The sequence below is a fragment of the Acipenser ruthenus genome, chromosome 10, assembly GCF_902713425.1.
Source record: "Acipenser ruthenus chromosome 10, fAciRut3.2 maternal haplotype, whole genome shotgun sequence".
Classification (NCBI taxonomy): Eukaryota; Metazoa; Chordata; class Actinopteri; order Acipenseriformes; family Acipenseridae; genus Acipenser; species Acipenser ruthenus.
Genome location: NC_081198.1, coordinates 47,370,662 through 47,396,973, shown reverse-complemented (window position 1 = coordinate 47,396,973; position 26,312 = coordinate 47,370,662). Strand labels below are relative to the sequence as shown.

At 34.8% G+C, this 26,312-nt stretch overlaps 1 protein-coding gene across 2 annotated transcripts; it reads right to left on the bottom strand.

Annotated features, from left to right (window-relative positions):
- Window positions 1–43: 43 nt before the first annotated feature.
- On the bottom strand, window positions 44–20,673 carry LOC117414202 (coiled-coil domain-containing protein 93-like). Of its 2 annotated transcripts, XM_034024007.3 has the most exons (24): window positions 20,545–20,673; window positions 19,056–19,169; window positions 18,289–18,383; window positions 16,738–16,849; window positions 16,527–16,625; window positions 16,188–16,244; window positions 15,824–15,924; window positions 15,094–15,111; window positions 13,634–13,670; window positions 13,237–13,326; window positions 13,043–13,093; window positions 12,519–12,605; window positions 10,628–10,744; window positions 10,069–10,131; window positions 8,272–8,345; window positions 6,218–6,299; window positions 5,974–6,048; window positions 5,758–5,829; window positions 5,450–5,558; window positions 3,801–3,883; window positions 3,215–3,252; window positions 2,792–2,876; window positions 1,527–1,640; window positions 44–761 (listed from the first exon to the last, which is right to left on the bottom strand). In XM_034024007.3, exons 1-24 carry the CDS (start codon window positions 20,626–20,628, stop codon window positions 705–707), a joined length of 1,914 nt encoding a protein of 637 aa, XP_033879898.3. In that variant the 5' UTR covers window positions 20,629–20,673; the 3' UTR covers window positions 44–704. The 2 variants fall into 2 exon arrangements, with proteins under 2 accessions (XP_033879898.3, XP_033879907.3); XM_034024016.3 differs by lacking the exon at window positions 15,094–15,111.
- Window positions 20,674–26,312: the final 5,639 nt, after the last annotated feature.

Genomic DNA, 26,312 nt, shown 5'->3' with positions numbered 1-26,312 from the left:
ATAGAACAACGTACAATTCTCCATTGAGTAAATAATGAATCAATGCATTCCAACCTTGTTTATTCAGATTTGTACTTGTCGGTTCACAACGGTTTTAACATATTAATGTGTCAGGATTATCTACAGCTGCAAAGGATGTGAAAATCATACAGTATATAAAGAGTTAAATAAGACATATAGTACACTACAATATAATTAAATGCCAATGTGCATATACCTTTCTGACATTTACTATGTAAAAGTAATGAAAAATACAAACATTACTTATAAAAAGAAGTTTCCTTGATATATTTGGGTTTAGTATATTCATAAATGTATAGTACTACACATATAGATTAATGGTAAATGAGAGATATGGTAAATGAGAGATGGACAGACAGAAACTTAATCCATTAAGTTTAAACACTGTTAAATGGGTTCTCGTCAAAAGTTTGTCTAATGTTTTTTAACCACATTTTGTTTTGTTTCAGTGTAAAACATACATGTATTTTGAAATCATTAGTGTAAGATCATATATTGAAATACCCCTTTTGCAAATATTTTAAAATTTCTCTCACGTAGCTTAAACTGCAAAAATGTGGATAAACTTGGCTTAGATGCAACACATAAGGCTTTCCATTTACGATTAGTAGGTCTTGATTAGACAAAAAAATGTATTTCAATTGTTAAAAAAAAAAAAGTAGATTTTGATTTCACAATGGTGTCTAGGGTGCCCCCTTAGCTCTCAACTTTGAAAGCAGCATTTCATTCTTCCGGCACTCCTATGAAAACAATCACATAGGTTATTAAAAATTCTGTGCTGTGAAAACTTCTATTAATTGCTATATAGTCTCAGATCAGTCTCCTACAGTTCTCCGATTGCTAAAATATGCAGCTGGATAAGTTTGAGATTACTGTAATTAAGCCTGAACACCACTTCCTTATAAACAATGATTAGAACCAAGGGTGGAGTGAAAAAAAAGTCATCTGTCATGCAGTACCACACACAGACTTACTAATGTTAAAACCCTTTAAAATAAAAAATAAAATCTTCAGGTAACTCAGAGATATACAACTATAACCTTGCTTGTTTGTTTGATTGATTGATTGACTGAATAGACCTACATATTTCTTAATTCCCAGTTTAGAACTAGGAATCAGTGATTTGTGACCATTTCTGTATGTTGAAACACAGTTATATGGCAGAGCTGAGCCAACGCCTCAACATGCAGTGAGGAGACTACAAGCCTTGGTTTAGTTTACACTGTGGATAACGATTCTATTGCACTCTTTACAAGAACAGGGCTGTAAACCCTGGAGTCCTATTCAAATCCCACTGCAGATCAATACAACTCGTTCCTAGCTTACAACTATTCAGTCTTATTGCTCCTCACTGGATCCCCAGGTAACCGAAATAAAGGAGAGTGTTTTCAGTTCATTATACCAGCTTAAATAAAAGGATTTGATATAGAATAAAACAAACATTCTACTGTTATTACACAGACAATACGGAAAGTGATATCCACTTAATATAAAAGTGATCTTACCTCTTTAAAGTCTTTCACTGTTTTAAAGTACAGCCTTTGTTTCTCTAATAATTCCAGATACTCATCATTTAACTGATCTCTCCTCATTTTGTTTTCTTGTTTCTTTTTCTCCATCTGGAAGAATTAATAAACAAACACATTTTATTTTAGCCTGAAGACGTAAACTGAAATAATTCAAAGAAGCCTTGTTTCGATTCTGAGTTGTTGTGCTGTTAGAATAAAGATTTATCCTGCAATATATATTAAAGTCTTACACATTTTCCACAATGAATTGTATGTATAATCTTTTTTTGTCGTCTTTTTTTTTTAAGAGAGTACATTCTGGCAAGATCGAGAGTGTTAAAATGCAATTTTATTTGTAACAATCTAAATATAATTCAGTTTTTTTTTTTTTTTTTCACATGACAGTTACTGGATGCTTCATTTAAGAATCCACAAGTCTCTTTTTCTCCAATATTTATGCATTCCTTTCACAGCTTTAAATCATCCATAAACATCGAAGGGACAAGGAAGCCCAAATGCAACCTAGTTTCTTGCCTGTAGGCAGCACTGCACTTTTTCTATGAAGGACAGAAATTGCAATTATAAAATTAGAAGTCAAGTGGAGCCATATAGAATGTTGTAAGTTTTTTAAGTGATATGCACCATTGGGCCAAATGCATAAGCTGCTTAATGTTGTCTGAAGTTAAAAACCTGCACTACATTTTCAAATGACATTTACAAACTTTAAATACTGACTCTTAATGAACCTGCCAAATCCAACAAAGCAAAACTCAAATTAAACATTTAATTTCAATAAGACTTCCATGCTGGGTGAGGTCCTGTGTTGAACTGCATGCCCGAAACCCCCTCCGTGTCATATATACTATCCATGAACTGAGAACAGGACATACAAATATGTCCACTGCTTTGATCATTCAGAGTTCACTGCCAACGTTACCCAACGTTCTTTAAAATGGGATTCTGGATATTGCATACAAGTAGAAGGATCAGGCTTAGTATCTAAGAGTAAATGAATATGCATCACAGATTCGTTACGGTCTTCAGTCAAGCACCAACACTCTGCTGCCCGCCTTGTCTTTTCCCTTCCAGTATTATATATAAATGCTTTTGACAGTTTCAGTCAAAATGAGCAAGACAGCAGATCTGAAAAAATGTAGGGGGCATATACTGTATATATATATATATATATATATATATATATATATATATATATATATATATATATATATATATATATAAATTTAAAAAAAAAGATTACTTGCCTTAATTCTGTTCTGTTTGATTCCTTCAACAATTTGTTCCATCTGTCGCAGAAATTGCTCTCGGGCTCCAGAAGATGCCATAGCTCTGGAACACAGCATGCATTACGGCTTGCATAAGGGGCAGAAATTACTGACCCAGACACATCATTTGCAGAAGGAATCACAATATAGCACTCTACAGCTCCCACTGGTATGACTGGCTCAGCACACCCAGATGGACACATTATTACAAAATATGCAGAGAATTAAGGAAGTGGATTACATTGTGTTTTCAGCTGTATAGGTTTAACTGCACAACTATGCCCATTTGAATAATACAAATAATGAAACACTCAAACCACTTAATCTATCCTTATTGTCTAACAAAAAGTGTTTTCTAGCTTGGCTGTAAGGAATATAGTTAAGCATAATGCCAATACGTACTGAAGAAAGTTGTCATGAATGGAATTCAGCAAATTAACCTATGGGGGGAAAAAGCAATTCATTTAGCACCATTAGCATAGTTGCCCTCTTACAGTATTTACTAGCAGTATTTCTGATCATGTAAATTGTCTACCACGGGGGAAGCGATAGGTCATATTTAAACTTTCATTTCCACCACAGCTGTACCATCCTCTGATGGGTTTAAAATCAACAAGCCAAACTCAAGGTCAAAGTCAGCTGAGCGAAGTCATTGAAATGCTTCTGGTAGATTATACAATGTGGGAAATCCAATTTCTGCTGTAGTATCAATAAACAGCAATAACAACATGTCACTGGCATTTCAAATTTAAATATGTAATTACATTATGATAAAGAATTATATATTTGAGTGTCGTTACAAATAGACGATAAACATAAAATCCCCATGTGAATCAATGACACTAGTTCCGCATTATTATTATTATTATTATTCTTTTAAATAAACAAAAGGTTCAGCAGAAGAAACTATTAAATACCCATTACTTTTTAAAGAAAACTCTTGCCCATGGACAAATTACAACCCTTTCTAATTCATTTCCCTAGTTACCTCTTTTTCTAGAAACACTTTTTTGTCATCCAGTGTATTATAGAGGGTGAAGAACTGTTTGGTTTCTTTGTGGGTTGCTGCAACTAAAAGAGAATATTTTAGTTCAATGGCACTGTAAATCATGTTCAAGATAATGTTTCTTGTACCCAAATGCATTAAAACAGACAGCCGTAGGACAAAATGTAGATTAAAAAAAAGTAATATAAAACTAACAAAGACTTGCTAATTTAAAAGTAAAAAGCAGCAAGGCTGTTCAGCACAAGGGCAGTGCACATTCCATAATTCAACAGTAACACTGGACGAAGCAATTTATCAGCAAGTAATGACTACTGTTATAAATGCAAACTGAAAAATGGGAGTAATGTGCTTGAAACAAAAAGTCTTTTTTTAAATTGCGAGTTATGTTTAAGCATCTAGTAACTAAATCGAGTGGGGAAAAACAACTGCCTTGTTAGAAATGTACTGTAAAATGAACACTCATCTCTTTCAGGAATACACTGTTACCATGAGGTAATAATCTAGTTGTCATGGCAAACATGTGGTGAAAGTATTAGCTTCCACTTCACAGTGAAGTTCCACAATGGAAAAAACAATGTGCGGTACTATTGCTACTGAACAGGATAAACCTGCAGTCCACAAAATATATATGCATATATACGAATACTGTCTATTCCAACTAGCTTGATAATAGAGGGGGAAATATATTCTGATTTACAGGATATGTACATATTTAAAAAAAAAATGTTTTCACGCCTCTTTTACCAAGAAATGACATACAATTATTTCGGATATATGTGAAGCTGATGTAACATTACATACAGGATTGCTGGTGGAAAAAAACTAAATTAAAATCATTACATTTTCAACTGTTTTGCACTTTTTTATTTAAGCAGTAATTAACATTCGTGTGATATGTACTTTTATTTGTACCCATTTTTATTTTTCATAGAGATTTAACTCCTGTGTGTGCACCTTCTGCTGGACCATCATTATCTTAATGCAAATACATTCACTCCTCTGCACAACTGTCAGTCTCTGCAGAGTTTCATCAAAACCTTTCCAAAGCCCAGAAGTCATGCAAAACAAGCTCACCACGACATACATTATGAAAACCTCAAGAAGGCCTGTACCAAGTTTCATCACAATTAAGTGATTCTTAAAACAAATGTTAACATTTATGCACAGTATATACAAAGAGGAATTTCCCTTCCATGTTAATTTTCATACAAAGACAAATGGGCGAAAGCATTTCTTGCGGAGTGGGACCAATGAATCATACTTTGTAATCTTTGCCTACTTAATGAGCCAGCAAACAGAATGTGCCAATAAGCCAAACCTTTTCTCAGAACCATATTCTTCCACAGATCATACTGATTTACATTATAAAAGCATATTGGTTTTAAATTACACTTCTAGTTCAAAATGTATCTTTTTTAAGAAGTCACCCTGTCAAAGAATGGGTTTATGTAATGTTACATACGTTTTATTAGATTACAATGACACTAGATAAAGATATTCTTATTAACTTCTATGTCTGTATACATTTAACCCAAAAATGCTGATACAATTTGACGGCATGCTACAGTACCCAAACCAGCAATTCAAACAAGAAAATGGAATATACAGAAAGCAGATGCCTAAATACATACCCTGACCATAGAGTTCAATAAATCTCTTCTGATACTGGGTTAGTTCAGCTCTGCTCGGTACTTCATCAATCTTTCTCTGCAGTATAGCAATTTCTCTATTCCTCCGGGCCTAAAGGCAAAAAGAAACATGCACTAAAATGTATTATTGTATTGGATTTAAAAAGTAAACAAACTATCCCATAAATAGCAAATGCACAGTATACGTGGATTGGTGGGGAACGTCTTAAAAGAAAGATAACAATATCTTTATAACAGTAGTACGAGGGACTCATTTTAAAACAGATACTCTGGTTTGTCAGTTTATTTACCAGCAACAGCCTGATCTTCTGGAGCTTCTCTCTGTCTGTATTATACTGTTTGTCTATCAGTTGGTTTCGTTCCTAAAAAAAAAAAAAAAAAAGCACATTTATCACTTGCCATAAAACCAAAAACATTTCTGAATTTTTTTAATTTTTTTTGAAGTGACTATTTTGTTGAAAATAACTACTATACATAAATTAACTACTGAACTTTTTATCACTTACCTTTTGTTCACCATCATCATCTCCTGATTCAATTTTGAGGTTTTCAATACTCTGCTGCAAACGAGTCATTTCCTCCTTTAAAACGCACACACAAAAAAAACAACACATTCACAAAGATAAAGCAGATATCACAGTAATGCAATAGTAAGTAACGAGGGGTCAGATGTATAAAAAGATGAATGTTCTGTACTAAATATTTAAGATACAGGCGGTATGTCTTTTAAAAGTAAAATATTCTTCTTACCCGGCAATGAGTACGGAACTCTTGTTCTTGATTCTTAAGGTTTTCATTCATAGCAACCAACGCTCTCAGCTTCTGAAGGACACTAGCACGCACACACACACACACACGCACGCACACGATGACATAAAAAAGACAAGTCAGTTGTTTAAAGAAATGATTGCCATCCTTGTAGACAGACTGTAGTTATGGATCCAAGGCCATTCACATCAGATCCCCACAAATGTTCAATTGATAGTTATTTTCCTGAGACGTGCGTCTAATGCACACACCTGGCCTAGCTTAACTGTTCCTTGCTACTTCTGATGTTGAAAGACAATGTCCCACGCACACACTGCCTGTTCCCACATCACTGCATTATTTAGGGTCAGATTATAGACACCCTGGTCATAACTGATGGATGCCCACTACCAAACCGGTCACACAGTTCTTGTGGTATCATTGCCACATTCTGCCCTGTACTGACTGACACAGTTTTCTGCCAACATTGTGGTTTTCTGAATCGTTCTGATGGCCATTGTTCTTTTGTATAACTAATTTGTTCTGGAGAGACGTGCAAAATATCCCTCAGGATTAAAGCAAACTTTCTGTTCTATAAGAAGAGCACTTGAATTCTGTCTCCTGGGAGGTCTGTTTCCTTACTGTACATTCCAGAGGACAAACTCTTACGAACATTGCCAAAACCCATCTGTCACTGGTGTTAGCTTTCCAGCTGTCCAGACACAGTCAATAGCGATTCTCAAAGATTAATAGTCTCTCAACTGCTCCCTGGGTTTGCCAGGATCAGATTTAGAAGTTGGAGAAATGCCAATGACTGGGGCAGAAAGTTTCTTAAAACTCACCAGTCTGAACACTCCAGTGCTGATATGTAGACTGTTGATGTGAGGGCAGCTGCCTCATTTGTTAAGTTGACCCTTTGCAATATTAGGGGTTATATTGCATAGGTCTCTTTTTTGTCAACTACAAGCTACAAGACCTGAGCATCCTTTCCTATTTACTTACTCTTTTGACACCAACTTAAAAGAGTAAGTAGCGGGGCTCTGAAAAATATAGCGTTACACATCCCCATGTGTTGCAACAACTGTTTAAATAAGGTCCCTATAAAGTCTAAAGCTGTCAGGATTTTGACAATGAAAATAAAAATTACAGGTATGTTATTTAAACTGTTGTAGCAACATGTAGGGACGTATAACACTATATTTTTCGGAACCCCACTACTTACTCTTTATAGCTTACAAAAATAGACTTGTGGGTGTATATATATATATATTTTTTTTTTCTTCAAATTATTAATACCAGTATCATTCACCCACCAAGAATATTAGCTATCTTTAGTCGCTTGGTTTCTATCTGACTGTGAATGACTTTGCACTTTAAATTCTGAGGCCTTAACAACTCTCACTTGGGACCACGTTGGTATATATTTTATGTCAAAGGAAAATTAGCTTTTAATGTCCACCAAGCATCTCTGGCTTCCAATTAGGACCAAATACACACAATTATATCAACACAGGGCAAGAAAACATGTTAATCCAGAACTATTCTTGTAATTAGCACCCACAACTATCAGTGTGTTTTCTTGAAAAGGCTGATTTTGGTGGGGTTTCATTCCCACAGGGCATTACATCACTTACACAGATACATACAGAATACAGCCTTTAAGTATAGTTTTGACATACCATTTCAAATTAATCCAAGTAAGTATTTAAACAGAAGAATACATTTTTTACCTTTTGATATTTACAAAAAGTGCTAACCAGGTCAATTTCAGCACCACTTTATAGCACCTGCAACATTGGAACCACTCCCTCTTTAATTCACTTCTGAATGTGAATATTTAAAAGACAAGACTGACTATAAAAGAAAAAAGTAGCAGCAATTTCCCAGTAACAAATTACTCCAATGGTCTACCTGCAATCATACCATGTGACCAACCGCATAAGAAGTGATTATATACCAAGAAGAAAGAAAAAAATGTACAGTAATTAAGGCATTGCATAATGATCCCAGTGTAAACATTTGGAAAATGTTACGCTCTGTGTAAGAGTTAAACATACCTTGAATCAGCATGACATTCAAGTTCTTCTAAAGCAGAAAGTTCCTTATGCAACTTCTCAGTAAAGTTCACAGCCTACAAAAACATGAAATACAATTCATGTTAGATCACTAAACTAGACACAGCTCATTTAAATTTCAGGACTGCAGCAAGAAACACCCCATCACAACCCTGGTCGAAGAAAGATAATAGCACTCAAAACTGCAATCTGCTTTTATTGTAAAGGAAAGAAATCTTAGCAGACAAGATTTATTATCCAGTATAAGCCACTAAAACTATTTAAATTAACAGCTGTATTCTGCAAGTATTTTACATGACTGGTGAATCGTTCAAGATCGCTACAACCACAGATCACTGGTTGATACTATCCAGGCTGATTTCCTGATGCTGTAAAATGCTCCAAAGAATTTAAGCTGTGGCTTATCCCAGCTCTGTATAAAGTAGGTGGATCAAATTGACCCCTTATTATAAAAAGAGTTAAGGATTGTATGGGTAGCAGCAGAATTTCTGAAGAAATTCAAAATGCCAAGTAGAAGGACTAATTTTACCGAAGGACAAGGTTCTTCAAACAGACTGTTCTCCCAAGCTGTGCCTATACCAATCACAGTAATGTAGGTGGAGATTTATTCCTAGTCATGCAGTAAGGGATTTCATAGCAATCCAAACTGCGGCCAATTCTTCTGAAGCATTCTTGCTTTGTTTTTTGCTTTTTTATTTAACTTAATATTCCTCTCCTCCAGGACATACACAGATACCCTCCCCAGATAAATACATTATTGCAAAAAAAAAATTAATACAAAAGATTTCCACTATATGCAAGTTTATGATTATGTTGTATAAATATAATTACAACAAACCACATTTTAAATTCCCCCTGTAAATAACTCTGGACAAGTATAATTGGTTTTACATTCTACCAATGTTGAATGGGTTGCCACATATATTCACAAGTACAAATCAGCTGAATTTGACTGAGCTCTTACAAAAAATGATATCCAGGAGACACTAAAAAAAAAAAAAGGCTTCTATGATTATTATCAAAGCATAATTTAATCATCCATGCCCAGACAATGCAGTGATCGAAGCCAAGACCCACTGTTGCAATCACTCGCATGAATAACATTTCTGTTACCCATCAGTTTGGATCCTTTGCCTTGATCTTTACAGTGTATTCTATTGAAATAAATGGTTAAATATGACTTTTTTATTCAATGCATAACAGAAGTCCTTGAACCACCACTACATGTTTCCTTGTGTTAAGACAGCCTGGACTATAAGATAATAATATATTCATGTTCATCAGTACATAACGTGCTGTGTTACTTCCAAACCTGCTAATGCATCTTTTTTTTAGAAACCATCTGTGCTCATTTCCAAGCCTCTCTGTTAATTAGCCCTGCAGTGTTCTTGATATTTTTTTTTATCCATCCAATAAGATTCAGCTTTTAACAGACTTCATGATGAGAAGTACAGGTACACACTGTGGCAGGGAAAACCACCAAAAACACAAGACACTCAGTTTGTAATTACAACAGCAGTTTTCACATGACAGAGATTCATAAATATATATATAAAAAAAACAGCTACATCTAAGAAAATGACAAGCCTTTGCATTGTATCATATTTTAAAATATAATCGATGAAACTTTTTAGTTCAATCAGAATCAGGTTTTCTATAAATACTTTTGCCCCTCAATTTGCATTGGATTAATCTGGGGTTGAACATGCCAGTATTAAACAAGAATGCACTTTTAGTTTTAGAATATTTTCAAAAATAAACTGTGCTGGTGTTTCTTACCTCCATCAATTTACTCTTGGCTTCTTCATATTCCGATTGGACCTCCAAATGTTTAGCTTGTAGCTGGTATTTAATAAAAAACAAAACATGAAGATTTGTAACAATCTGGTAGGGCAAAGGTAGACTTTGAGAGGAATAAGAAAAAAAAAGTGAATTCATGAAACTACTAAGAAACAATTTAGTTACAGCAATAGGAATTATTGTTCAGAGAAAGTTCTTTAGTTTTATACCATTTACTCCTCTCTAAAATGCTTTTGCTCTTTCACTTGCTTTACAACACAGCCCTAAATGTACAAAGATGCAGTTGTTCAGTTGACTAGTTCAGAATTGCATAAATTCTTCCATGCTTTTGAACTCTATACCAGTTCATGTTCACTAACAAAATAAGAAATGGATACAAGTTGTGACGAACATTTATGCCAAATCAGTTATATAGTGAGAAATGAATTCTGTTTTTGTTTCTTCCTATATTGTACATTTTCTGCATGGTAGTAGAATTCAGATAATCTCACCTACTTTACATTTTTTTTTTTTTGACAATGAATATGAGCTGTTCTACCTCTTCCACTTGTTTGGATTTTTGAGCAATCTGTTTGTTGAGAGATGCCACCAGTCTGCGATGCTGCTGGGCTGCTCCAAACCTCTCGGGCCGGTCTTCTGCAGAGCGCTCTGACTGCTGCAAACAAAGAAACAAGGTGGCATCTGAACTACTGAACACAGCGGGGGCTGCAAAATGGATTCAGGGTGAGTGCAGCACATGCACAAATATTCTCTCAAACGACCCTCACACCTCATTGATTTGTCCGCCAAGTCGGGGGGATGGGAAGATAAATGTATTTACATGAACACTGCTGTTAGGTGATTGAGATTTCCCCATTTTGAAGGCAACATGTTTAATACTCTGAATCCTCATTTCTTATGCCTGCGCTCAGTACCATTATACAATAAAGCGGGGGGGGGGATTGTAAGGACAACATGTAAATTTGGGGGATTCATTGGTTGGGGAAGCTCAACCAGAGGGGTTTGAGCCAACCCAAAATTGACAAATATTCTTTGATGCTAAGAGCTCATTAAGCATATGAATGGTTGGAAAAATGCACATACTGAAAAGATAACTTGTAACACAAACTCTTCTTTATATTATGGAGATAAAGACATTGAGAACTTGTCACTTCCACAGTTAGCATGGGGAGGTTAAATGTAATGCATTTGTGGGATTTAAAACAGTAACCTTTTCAAATACAGTGTCCATTATGTAGAAAGAACAATACTCAAGTCGCATACAGAGACATCCTCTACCTGGCAAGTCAAAGACTATGGACTCTGAGCTTGTCTCATAGTATTGATCAATTAAACAAAGGAAGCAGAAAGTTTACAGAAGCTGGACTAAGAATAATTTGTGGATAACAAATGAAAATACCTTTACAAATTTTACTTGAGAAAAAAATGTGTGAGATGTAATCACTGTACAAGACAACTCAACACAATAAGCAAATGCTAGCCTATTATGGAAAAAATATGCTGATTAGCCTTAAAAATACATAATTGCTTAACTACAAATTTAGCGAGGATTCTCATACTAAACAGTAGCCTTTATTAATGAATATATTTTTAAAGAATACTACATTTTCTAGCATGGTTAATATTCAAAGTAAAAACCTATAGATTTTGCATGGAAGCAATTAACCCTAACAATGACATGGATACACTTACGCATTCAGAAGAGTGTGTTGTATTAATCTTGGTACAGCCTCAGCTATCATCATCAAAAAATGTAAGATGACACAGGCAAAAAAGTGATTAAATCAAAATAAAACATGCATGCTGGTATTTTCATAAATCGTTTTTCTATAACCACTAGTTAACTTCAAATAATCAAAAGAAAAGCAAATCAAAGGGTACATAAGGACCCTTTATTTTATTGTGTTACATGTTCCCATGTGTTGTTACAACTGCTTACGTAAGGTGTGTGTATTGTTCTCATTTTTGTTTTTTACATTTTTACCACTTTTTTAAACTTTTAAATTGCATTCCCTGCCTCAAGATGGCTTCACATGTACCCGCATGGACCTCTCAGAACTACCTTTCCCATCATCCTCTTCTCACATATGTAACTGAGATGGATTTACCAGTAAGCAGGAGGATGATGAAATGTAGTTCTGAGAGGTCCATGCAGGTACATATGAAGTCATCTTGAGGCAGGGAATGCAATTTAAAAAAGTGGTCAAAATGTAAAAAAAAAAAAAAAAAAACATAATTAAAACAACACACACATCTTGCTTAAACAGTTGTAGCAACACATGGGAACATGTAACAATAAAATAAAAACGTCTTTATATACCCTTCAAATCTAGGCCACATCTTTAAATATTAACCAAAAAAAAAAAAAAAACTAATACAGAATACATAGCTGACAGCATGTAAAACAGATGCATCAAGTTAACACTTACTTTTTCTGCATATTCAGATGCAATTTGCTTGATCTCTTCAGACTGAAGCCCTACTATCTGGCCAACTGTGCTTGCAGTCAGTTTCCCCTTAAAAACAAATGAGAGAGATATTATAACAAAATCTCTGTTTGTGGAATATTTAAATATTTGAACATCCAACACATTACAACAGTTTCAGGTGAGTTTATTGATTATTTTATTAACCTCTAAAAAAAATTGGGGAAGTAGGGTCATTCTGGAGAACAGAATTTAGATTACAGATCTCTTTTTCAAGGTTAACCTAATCAGATGACAACCTTAAAGTAGAAGCAACTCTTAACATTCAGATCTTCATTACACTTGATGCTGTATCTAACGAACAATGAAATCAATAAATAATTGACCCTGCAGTCTTAATTGCATACAGGACATTATAAAATGTATTAAATATCAAAAAAAGCTAATTCAGGATATTAGCCAATCATTATAAAAGTACTTTATTAGAAAGCCTTAAAATGCAGGCACAGTAGGCTAGCATGTTTTACCTCTTCATTTGCCATGACAGCCATTCCAGTCATCAACGTTTTAATGCGAAGCTGAGAAAAAACAAAGCAAAGAAGTTAAACATTTCCAGAGTATGTCACAGCAGTGACTAGACACATACAATTAAATATGTTTATATCTTGTTCCACATAATTACTTTATTTGTTTTTAATGCACTCTGTTATATCATTAGTACCTCTTCAGCAGCTTGCAGATCTTCCTCTTCTGACACCTCAGACATGCCATGCGGCAGCCCTGGTGTCACAAACGCTTTCTTATCTTCAGCCTATAGGACAAACAAGAGGGATAAGATCAATAGGTGTGTGTCACAAAGAAACTGCCACAGCACAGCTTTACAATGCAGTGATCTCGCGGGCTAGAAAACGGTTGTTAAACAGACATCTGTCCGTGATTTATGTGCATCCGAGACTGAAATGAAATATTTCTGAAGGGAAATGTTGAGGTGGCAAAAGCAGCCTCTCAAGAGAGATAATCATAGTTTAATTAAAGTTATTATCTAAAAGTTATTACGTCTACAGTTTTGAGACATTTCTAATAGCGTTTTGAAAAGTAAAGCTTCATACAGTTCTTACCTTGTCTTGTTTAGCTTGCCTGCTAAATCCATATCGCCTACAATAAATACAATTAAGTTAAGAAACAGCTTGGTTATCTTGTAAATATTTCAGTAAACAGATGCTTGTTTGCATTTTAGCATGACTGAACCATTCCAATAAAGAGTGTTCAGTAATAGATTATGAATTGGTAAACTGGGTGCAAAACCTTGAATTTGTATATATATATATATATATATATATATATATATATATATATATATATATATATATATAATACACACATATATACATACATGTATATATACACACACACACACAATATTAACTCTTTCAGCACAAACTTGCAGTCTGCTATTTCTAGACCTCTATACAGTTTTGCATGAAGACTGTCACAGCAATGCAGTTGAAGTGAAAACTGAATAATGAATTCAGCCAAAACAATGACTGTTTTCTCACTCAGTATACCAGTGTGTATGTGTGTGTGATGGCTATGGATCAAAATATCATAAGGTTCAGTACCTAATTTGATTTTATCTTGTAGTGACTGATAAGCTTAAAACATATATACAAGTATGTTACTAAGTCACAATCTCAAATTAGATCACCATGACCTACATGCACTGTATGTTCATGTAAAAACTTAACTTTGATATAAGCACAGGCACCTTCACTATATACTGTAATTAGAGACACCCATGCTTGATTACACTGTGATTTTACGGATTATAATCCTGGGATTAACAAGCATGAAAACAAAACCTGCCAATTTTATTATTATTATTATTATTATTATTATTATTATTATTATTATTATTATTTATTTTTTTCACCATAAATGCTTATCAGTATTAAAACAGTAAATATAATAATTATGTTCTGAAATTGTCTCATCAAAGCATAGCAAGATAGCTCCTCAGTCTTTTTTCTTTTATTCAGGACTATTGACTGTAAAATCAGCTTAGTTGTCCAGTGTGATAGTTAAGAAGAATTCACCCAAATTAGGTTTTAGGTTTTAGGTGGGAATTAGGTTTTTGTTTTCATTTTCTTTTATTTCTGTAATAATAAAAACCGGCACGAAAGTGCTATTTAAACTTAAATTCTAGTGTCTGGATCTGTTAAAAGGGGCTACAAACCTTCAAAATAAGTGAAATATCTCTCTCTCTCTCAGACTAACATATTCATAATATAATTACGAATACGTTAGTCCAATATATATATATATATATATATATATATATATATATATATATATATAAACTAAGGGTAACTGTACATACATACATACAGTATAATCACAACTGTAAAGGTTCTCACAAGAAAAGCACAACTGCAGTTCTCAAGTGTTAGTTCTCCTAGGCATTGAACCAGCAATGCTTCTAACTTCAATTTGCATGCTTTCACAGTTCTAAATTAGTGGCAATAACACAGTAAGCTCAGAAAATATTGTAAACTAGAATCAGCGAATAATATATACTCACAGTATGTAATCAGGGAGTCTAAGTAATAAAATGAATGGAAAAGTAAAAGGTAAGAGAAGAAGGAAGAAGAAAATGCAAGAAAATAAAGCAGGAAATAAAACAAGCACTAAAGAAAAAAGAAAACAGCTGAAGAATTTTAAAAATAGAAACAAATATTCTGTAGGTTTAAACTGAATATAAAATGCATTTTCTTCTGGCAATAACTGAAATTCTAATACTTATAAAATAAATGATTGTTCCTCAATGTGGTCTACTTTTGGTTTGTTGTAACATGTAAATCCGCTATCATTTTCAGAGAGCGATATTGAAAACGGATTTGTACATTATAATAAGACATGGTTATTGCTTTTAAGAATATGAACTGTCTACAATAGTACCCACAACAAGAATATATGGGGTGTTCTAATTCAGTATAAATAATTACTGAAAAACATGACATTGCTTTGTTTTTAAATCCTGGACACCTCTTCAGTATAAGTTAGGCTTGACCATCTGAAGAAATGTACCTGATAGCATACGTACTATTTGCTACATCTGTGCTGTATATCCTACATTGAAGTATACAATAAATAAATAAATATAAAAAGAAAGAAAACAAGGAAAAGACACTACACAAGTGAAAATGTTGTAAAGTGCTAATAGGTATCAAGACAATGGATTTCATTAGTGGAATTGTTTCTTAGCACTCCTTTAAGGTTGGAGCCTGTACATCTAAAAAGTGTGTCTTTACCTTCCATACTCCAGCAAAGTGGAGTGGACTCTGGATTCTTCATCAGCTAGCTCCTCAGCATCAACCTGCCTCTTGTATTTTCGCAGAGGTTTATAAACCTCCTGTATCAGAAATACAAAGAATAATGAATGAAAATGCTCAAATGGACATCTGCCAATCCCACAGTGAGGGATAAAACAGAGGTGACTTAGAGCAATAGAATGCAATCATTATCTATTACTTAACATTTCCAACAGTGGAAGTACTCTGTGACTACTGGAAAGCACTATTGAAAGGGGTTGTTGGTAAATTAAACAGTTTTGTTAAATTACATCTGTTTAAATGGCAATTAAATATGCAAAATGTTTGAATCGTTTATACTTACAGAAACATCCATTACTGTTTTAATAGCCTTCTCTTTTCTCTGCATGAAGTCATTATCCTGACAAAGATGAACAGAAAACAAATGTTACCGACTTTAAACTAAAAGCTGGCAGTTAGCAAAATGAAAATCAATTAGTACAATTTGACCTAGTGCAATAGGCTCTGAGTTATAATAATAATAATAATAATAATAATAATAATAATAATAATAATAATAATAATAATAATAAATAATAATAAATAATTATTATTATTACTATTACTATTCAATATTTTTCTAATCAACATCACACCGGCCCTATTTCTATGAAGTTGCAAGTGAAATTTCATTAAGCCTTACCTCTGGAATGCTATGTGTTTTCTGAAACTGTGACACAGAGTATGCCCGAATGTAATCTCCCATTTCTTCTCTGGTTTCAATGGCACGTTTAACCAGCCACTGAAAAAAATAATGTTTTTGAAGCCGACACCCTGGGATCCTTCAAGAAGCTGCTTGATGAGATTCTGGGATCAATAAGCTACTAACAACCATATATATATGAGTTAGTTACCTGTACAACAGGAAAAATGTGAATGAAATCAAGACCCTGGATCTGGTGTGGCTCTAGACGATGAGGGCATTTCATTTTTGGCAAGACAGACACAATTTTTTCAGTAAGCGCTCTGAATAGAAAAAAGAAAGGAACAATAAATATCCATAAATAGCTTTTGTTTACCAGCCGAATGTGTCAGCTCACATACTGTGTTAATACAAAGTGTTCCCTCCCCTTCCAATTTAAATTTATGTACAGAAAATCACTGAAATTATGCAAATCAGAGGTGAGTGCTTCCAATTCCCTGAATCCCCAGCTCTGTTAAGATTAATATTTTAACTAACCCTTTGGAAAAAAAGCAGCCTGTTACCTCATTAAAAAGTAATCTGGTGGGGGCTCCCGAGTGGCGCATCCAGTAAAGGCGCTCCTCGCAGGATGTGCCCTATAGCCTGGAGATCGCAGGTTCGAATCCAGGCTATGTCACAGCTGACCGTGACCGAGAGTTCCTAGAGGGCGAGGCACAATTGGCTGAGCGCTGCCCGGGTAGGGAGGGCTTAGGTCGGCAGGGGAATCCACGGCTCACGGCGCATCAGCGACCCCTGTGGCCGATAGGGCGCCTGTGGCTCTGCAGCGGAGCCGCCAGATCTGTGTTGTCCTCCGGCACTATAGGTCTGGTGGCGTTGCTGTGGATCTGCAGTGCGAAAAATGACGGCTTGGAAGGAGCACGTTTCGGAGGACGCGTGTTCCAGCCTCCGTTTCCCGAGTCGGCGGGGGGGTTGCGAGCGGTGAGCCGGGGATACAGATAATAATTGGGCATGCTAAATTGGGGTGAAAACCGGGGTAAAAATAATTGGCGACGACTAAATTTAAAAAAAAAAAAAAAAAAAAGTAATCTGGTTCTATGTAAATACATTGTGAAAAAACAAATAAAGGAGAGAAAAAAGCATAATGACTCTCAAATCTATTTTCATACAAAACACTAGCCATGCACATATTTTGTAAACCACACACAGCATTAAATACAATGCTTTCTATCATACTTTGAGAAATTATTTGATCCATTCTGTGGTGAAAACAGGTACTGCAGGCATGTTATACTGTAGCTATATAGCTATATAGCTGTCACAACAGTAATTTATATATATATATATATATATATATATATATATATATACACACACACACACACACACACACACACACACACACACACATATGTCGCAATTAAAATTAAAGGAATTTCTGTTTTTCCAATTTTGACAAAACTTGGTTACGATAATCTTTAGCACAGGTTATTGTGTACTCCTTTAAGGTAAGTATACAAATCCATAAGGAAATGCCTGTCTCTGTAATTATTTTACTGATTTTGCTGTAATTTGTATGTGTGCATACATTACTAACATTTGCCTTGCATCCAAACTGCGTGAATTTAACTGCTGATGTTAATCAGAATTTTTAAAAAATCCAATCTTCATATGCAAATGCGGACATAGCCCAATATTTTACAGCATACATTACGATACAATTTGGCATCACTTCCCATGCTTTTGGATTTTTTGTTACACTTACATTTTCTGACCAATTGTAGAGTTTTCTTGAAAAAGTAAATCTACATCTATGTCAAAGTTGCAGGTTGTAATACACCAGGTCATTCCACCCACAACCTGTAATAACAAGAAGGATCAAACAAATATATTGCAGTATACATAATGACAATTACACCCAGCTTAAGTACTGTTTAATTTACATTTTTTTTTATGTAGCCATGTATAGATGGATCTTTTGAACAAACTACATAAGGAACAATGGACACTACATTACTGAGATCATATGATCAGCACATAATTCCTCCAAATCACTTCTGTGATTTGTTTAATTTGAGGGAGCAACCAAGCATAAGCAAAGATATCTGAACAGATATAGGATAGCTGTCACACATGTAATTAGATTAAAGGAATTTTGCACAGACACTGTAGAAAGGAGAACATACCACTGCACATACCATGACAGGAACGGCACTTTAGTCACACCGTTGTTGGTACAAAATGATAAATGATGTCAAGAGTATGCAGAAAATTTATATAATACAGTCTACAACATTGTTTTGGAAATAAATAAATATATCAATATCCATATGCATCTGCATAAACTCTTAAGAACAGTTATAGCATACTCTTAAAAAAAAAAAACTGTTCGTTTGCAGGGGTCTCAATTTAGAATCTTTCACATGTTCTGTTTTACAGAATGTCGTGCTTGCTTGTCAAAAAAGCGCCGAGGTAGGTGCAATACTGGCCTTTCAACAACACGTAATACTCTATGTTTAACTTTATTTTCACCTTGTCAAATGGAGAAAGCCCTTTGATCCGAGCCCTGAAGTATCCTGCTGCCACCAACAGCTCCAGGATTTCTGCCAATTTAACATTCTGTTCCTCATCTTCACGAGTTTCAACCTAAATAAAAAAAAGGAAAGATTAACTTTCAAGTGCACGCATCAAAAAAACTGCAATATTCCCTTACACTTCACACACCACTCCAAAGAAAAATGTAAAGACTTAGCTCTTTCAATACTGCATACCTATTACATTGAAAAACTATTTACCCAGAATTTGCCATTTCAATCATACCTTTTAAATAAGAAAAAGGTGTAAACTGTATATTTAAAACTGGAAATTAAACCATTAACTGAGACAAAGTGGACATGTCAGGGTATGTTGTATTCTCCACTAGATGTCCCTGTTGGCTAGGTTTTATTTATTTATTTATTTATTTTTCTTTCTCCAGTTAATTCAACAGCACTATTATTTTCACCTGATGATTTTGCAGCCTAAATCCTGTTCCAACGAGCTCCATTAGAAAGAAAGTGCAGCTGCAATACAGGATCCTGGCAAAGTTAGCGGACAAGATGAACCAATCAAAACTGTGATTTTGCTAAACCGCTACTGATTTCCACTACAGTAATGTGTGGCTGTGGGAGGAGTCGGGATTAGACTGTACTTGGCTGAGTACATTCAACTCAATCATATCGGTTTTATTATCACAATTCTCCAAAAAGGACCAGGGGGCTCATAATAGTAAATCAGAAAGACTTAAGTATTAGATCATATAGGTCCCTGTGCTTCGCTATAAGAAAGTTAGTCTTAACTGTCAATGGCAGTCTTTGTGACATCGCAGGACTACATGACAGAATCCCCCAGTGAAGGTGCAGAGAGGTCCACTTCACCTATAGGGTATCTAACAATTGAAATTCAGAACGAATGCAAACTATTACAGTTACCAATAAACTGCTAGAATTCAGGATTAACGGTTTTAACGTCTTTTGAAAACAACATTCCTGTTATGTCTCTCAAGGGCAGGTCATTAGTCTAGGGACACGCCGTGTAAACTCTGTAAATAATCTGAAGCCGAAACACATATTTTTGCAGCTGTTTCAATTTTATTTTTACTTTCAAATTGCACTTGCATCACAAATGTTGTGCATGTGAAGTACCTTTCAAAATATGTATTACATCAGGACATTTAATCAAATGGGCGTAACTGTTTACAATACACAATTATTTAACGTACATAAATATTACTATTAAAAAATACCATGTGCATTTAAAAAGTGTTACTTAAAAAAAAAAAACTAAAAACATGTTTTGTTTGTTTGTTTGTTTTGTTTTAATTCGTGTTCAGTTTCGTTATTTTGTTTATTATCCTTCAAAAAGTCCGTGGCCAGCATTTGAGGCATAGCTCTTGAAATTGAATGTAAACGCTTACACTTTTCACCAATCCATGCCAAAAAATCTACGGCATGGTTTCTATTTAAGGCTAGGTCCGTCATACCTGAATAAGGTTGCCTTCCTGGTCATACTGCGCTCCCAATTTAGATCCAGTTCTCAGCCTCTGAAACATTGAGGTGGCCGCCATGATGGCTATGGAGTTTGTCGTCACGTGGGAGTCATATGACCGTCAGTTCAGAGCTGTTGTCTGTTTTAAATCCACGTAAGCCTGTTGTTACTTGTTTCAGTCTTGCTAGCTTTTCTTTTTAGTTCAGTGGTTTATTTTTCGAACAGGTTTGCAAGTTATTTTTCTGTGCTATTAAATGTTATGAATTTAGATGTAAAGCCGTACAGAATACAGTACAACATTTGAACAATATGTTGTAATGACATGATTCTTAACTGTTAACGTTTATACTTTGGTTCCTCGGAAAATATTACAATATAACTCGCTTAAAAATAACTTTGGTGTGTTTTGCTGTCATTACTGCTTATTGTATTCCTTTTAAATGAACTATAGATTAAAAATATATGAACATTCAGTTTTGTTTTATTTTTTTCGCCTTGCCAAATAACAACATGACTGTACCTGTTTTGCCCGCAGGCATTCTGTGTATTAAATCACTATTTACGATTCACCGTTGCTTGGGGCCTGAGCAACACTTACTTGTAATGACTGGCATTTTAAAGTATCTGTCAGTCTGATGTACTGTTATTTTCAGCTAAATGCTTGGGGACATTTTGGTGCAGTTTTTAATGATATGTTTGCAATGACAAAAATTAGTTTCAGACTTTTCATTGAATTGCAAATATGGGTAACACACAAAAGATTACCACCTTGGTTGGACACCCACTCTAAATTAGTCAGTTTGGTGTAATGGAGTCATCTGTTTTATTGAAGATGTGCATAGACCAGGTATGCAAAACTAGCAATGACTGCCAGTCCCAGACAGCTACACTATGTTCATGGAGAGGAAGTAAACACCATGCTTAGCTAATGGTCAGAATGGCTCAGAGCCGATTCTGTTATTTAGCTTAATTCTCTTATTTAGAGGTTCGTAAATAACTGAAGTTGACATTTGCAAGCTGTTGTAGGCAACCACTTGGTAGTAACACGCTCGACTGGTAACAGACTCGACCCACATGTTTTTGATATCCCAGAGAGATACAAGCTTTGTAGGTGTGTCATTGGGTTTGAGTTGGGTTTATGCTACAACTCCCATTAGCAGTACGTTAATCATTCTTTCTTACTTTAGCAAAAACTTGATTACAATAATATTATTTTCATTTTCTGTCGAACGATTCCCTTCTATTTTTCTGATAACATTTTTTTTTAACTAGTTAACAAAAAGTGGTTACAAAACAGATATTCATATTTCCATATATTAATGTAATACAATTATAATAGTGTAATAATGATTAATGGTTCTAAAGATTATGATAAAGATTCTACTGAAACTGACATTTGGTTGTTTTTACTTGTTGTCCAGTAGATGGCAGTAGTGCTGGTAATGTAAATACTAGTGTGTGGAAATCTGGAGTCACTGCAATGAATCCGACCTAGTATACTGTATATACTTCCGGTCCTTGAAAATCATTTAGCAGAAGCTTTTATCCAAAGCAATTTACAGAGCCTAACTATGTATCATACAATTGGAAGGGCAAGCACAGGATTACACACAATGAGTCAGTGGCTGAGCCAAGATTTCTTGAACTGGGAACCTCCTAGTATCAAGCCCCTTTCTTTAACCACTGGACCACCAAGCCTAATAATTGTCTCTTCATGGGAATGCCACATCAGACTTCGCCTGGGACTCCCCAGCACAGCCATAGCCTGCAGTATCTCTTGTCCCTCAGATTACTATTCTTTAGAGCATCTGTGATATTCACTTCTGATTACTTCCACGTGTTGTTTTATACAATTCCAAATATACATACTTCTTGTGCATGGTTTTTTTTTTTTTTTTTTTAAATCAGAGGTCCTTCTTATGTAGGACCAGCTTTTCAGTTGAAATATTTGACCTATTTTTTCAAGGTTTCCCTCCTCGGCGCATTGTCTTTAGAATGCCCAGTTAATAGCATAGCAATGTTTATAGCTTTAATATTCATAGGCCTATCAACATGTATTTAAAATACACTACACATATTTAAAATAAATCACAACAATACCTTTGTTGAAAGCTGAATTGAAAATATTAGTTTAAAGTATACATGCAGACCTTTTCAGTAGTCTGCATAACCCCTCAACAGTACATCTGCTAAACACGAGTAACTCCCATAATGACATTTCATTTAACAATGTCCTTTCTCCTCTTCAGTTCGTCAGCTGCCCAAATTGGGTAATGAATGGCATCCCTTTCATTCTTTCCGATCCTTCATTAAAAGCTGGCTTCACCTACTGTCAAAGGGCAAAGCTATTATCCAGTTATCCAGATGCAGACAAAAGATATTAAGCAGAGACATCATGACTGTTATTTACATGCAAATTGAATTTGCAGGTTAAAGAAAACATATATTGATACACTAGGATCTCTGCCACCTACCTTATAGTCTTATACAACCACAACAAAACAACAGCAACAACAAACATGAAGCACACAATGTTAAAAACAACAACAAATAAGGGATTTATTCTGTTTACAACAGAAACCAGAATAGTAATTGTTTTTAGATATTTTTTTGTTATTGCCTTTGTTTGTATTTAAGAAATACTTTTTTCCCCCTTTCAGAAATTAAGTGTAAATAACAGACTAAACAAATTTGAGAAAAATATATCCCAATCCTGGTTAGTGAAATTCCACTAACTAACTAACCCTAGCTAAACCCTTTAAATATTGCAAACTATGCTGATAATGTGGAAAACCATGCCCTGTCTCTCCATGGGTTTGAAATGGTTTCTAAATTAAATCCGTAGTTGACAGAGGCACAGTTACATGCCTGATGTGTCTGTATTACAGAAGATAGACATTCTATTAAAATCTAAGCTCCCATAATGGACTATGAATCACTGCAGGTAATAGAGATGCCAGGTTGAATGACTGAAAAGCACTACTGAATTCCATTACAGCCCTTTGTTTTTAAATCAGTCATTTTCTTCCTTATATTGAGCTACTTTCTTCTTGATCTGGCTAGAATGCAATTATCACAGCATCAAAATCTACTGCTCAAGTTATCTACCAATCAATTGGTACAAGAGCTGGGAGCTACTCAGCAGACCATAGCAGGCTTTGATAGTGTATTCCATTTGGTACATCCAAAGTATCTTCAATAAATCAGTTATATTTACAGGTTTAATACAATCAGTTTCTCCATGTTTAACAAACGGCACCTCTAAAATACACATTTTAATTCCAGCACAATTTCTGTTGTTAAATGCATGCAGCATTCCATTCCATAACTGGTATCACCATTAGTTCAGGAGACTACATTATATAAAATATATATTAAAGAAATGCATTCAAGAAATTATGTTATTTTTATTTACTAGAAATATGTTGGGAGCCCCTTTATTGTTTTAATATTATGTCACTGTCAGTATGCAGTATTTTACTCTTTTGCGAGTTGATTACTCTATGGATCAGTGCTTTGGCATTAAAATGTTAATTGTGATAAAAGCTGTATCTTTTTAATCATGCAATTACATGACTTTGTTCAGGTTATCAGAATCATCAAGGGAAAAGTATTGCATCCTTATTGCTGTGTAAATGAGGTGTCTCAGTTCCTCCATCGTCAACTAACAGAAAACGATCCCTCGCAGCTCTGTCACAACTCACTCAATTCCTTGCAAACTGTGAGTTAATTTAACTTTCAAGCGCAAAATCTCTTTTACTATCAATCAACCCTCAATTTCAGTGGTAACTTTCAGAAAATATTATGCATATGGGCTTCAAAATGTTCCACTGTGAATTTTTGAAGCCTGGGTGGGTTTTTACACTCGCCTTTTACCCTTTATAGTCTGGGTTCCAATTCAGCCATAAGAACGATGAGATTGGGCATCTCATTTAGGCATCGGTAGAAAAATAAATAGAAGAGAAACTAGAATAGACAGTGGAAAGCAAGAAACTGGTTACCAGGAGGACGGCACAGCCAGTGGACCATACTGATTTCAAACACAGTGACATTTGCAGCTGGAATATGGTGACAGAGCTTTAAACGACGGTGCTTCTGAGTTCCCAGGAGTGGTTAGTGAATGGCTTTCAGTGAATGGTAAATTAATAATAGATATGGTTCCCAAGTCAAATAAATAATGCATCAGTCTTTAATATGCTATAAATTACAATAGGCAACATTAACTGCCACATCTACAGAGTAATGTAGAACTCACATTCTGCCCACTTACCGCCTATTTTCACACCACAGTAGAATAAGCACTATAATCAGGCTGTGATGGAGGGTCTGTTGCTGCACAAAATGAGGTGCTCCTTAATGCTGTAGTGACAGGTGTAAGATTAACTTTGGTGCATGTCTACTCATTCATGCAAACCAAATTAAATTAATGGAACAAATTTCCCCCGTAATTAAGATAAAAATTCATGTCAGCTGTAACCTTGCTGTACACTAATTGTGTATAAATGATTTATCATCTGTTTCGCCCAGAATATTAATCCTCACCTCATTGATAACTGCAGCCAGTGTTAAGAGATGAGAGTTGATTAACAATGACAGAATGAGCAACCGAAGAGTTCCGAGCCAACAGTCAATCGAAGCAGTAGGGCCCATCTAGCATCTCCTGTTTTATGAGATTAGTCTACATAGAAGTACATGCAGTTTAATGAGGAGTACTGAGCTTTTTTTTATTGTATTACAATAGTTACCAATATCTGAACAGACCAGGGATTCATAAATCACACTGCAATACAATTGCAGTTAAAAGGCTGCGTTTTATCCTCTGTGCATATGAACCGTTTTACTCGCTGAACCCAGTTAGTATGCAAGCCTGATGTTTTGTCCTAGACCGTGTTCAGCCATGCATAACACATTTGTTGACCTCTATCATTGTTCACGAGAATGTAATTACCGCTAAAGCTGTTTCCATCTGTGATTGTGTTGGTTTGAAACCCCCTGTTTACACATCATACATAATCCCATAGGCTAAGGATATACTATACTCATTTATATAATACATAATACATATTAAAGGGCTTTTTATTTATTGATTAATTTCACTGTGCATCTCTTTGGAAAGCATGTTAATCCTGCCACCACATTAGAGCCTCCCTTCCTGGGTAGCTGCTATTAGGAAGCCACCTGCTTCACATGAAGTGAATCTACTGGGTGGTGACAGGATACATGAGGTAATATGCTCTTATATATCAAAACTGTTCATTTTCAACTTCTTTTTTTTGTTATCATTTTACCTGCATTCATATATTTTGTAATAATAATAATACCATAAAACAGACAGCAATTAAAAAGATGACTATACATTTTTTTTTTTTTTTGTTGGTTGGATTGAAGTTTTAGGTTACAGTACTCAGCTTTAAAAGCAACGGCATGTTTCATTTAAAAAAGATACCACCAGATGGCGCAGCTAGATCAGCTGAAAATGGAAAAAGCACCATAATACTAAAGTACAGGCCTGACTTTTAAAATCTGTTTTGATGAATGTAAAAATATGGGTGATATTTTATTCTGTATGATTGCTTAATAATAAAATATACTTCATTACTATTTTTTTAAATGTGCAGTTTATGTGTATAGCGGCTGAGCAAAAATGATAAACACATGCCATAACACTGGCCTGATAGTCTTATAAATTGTTCTGGATAGACTCATTGATTACTGGCTTTAATTCCTTCAGGGAAATCTGCAGTAAAGTCTGCATTGTAGACA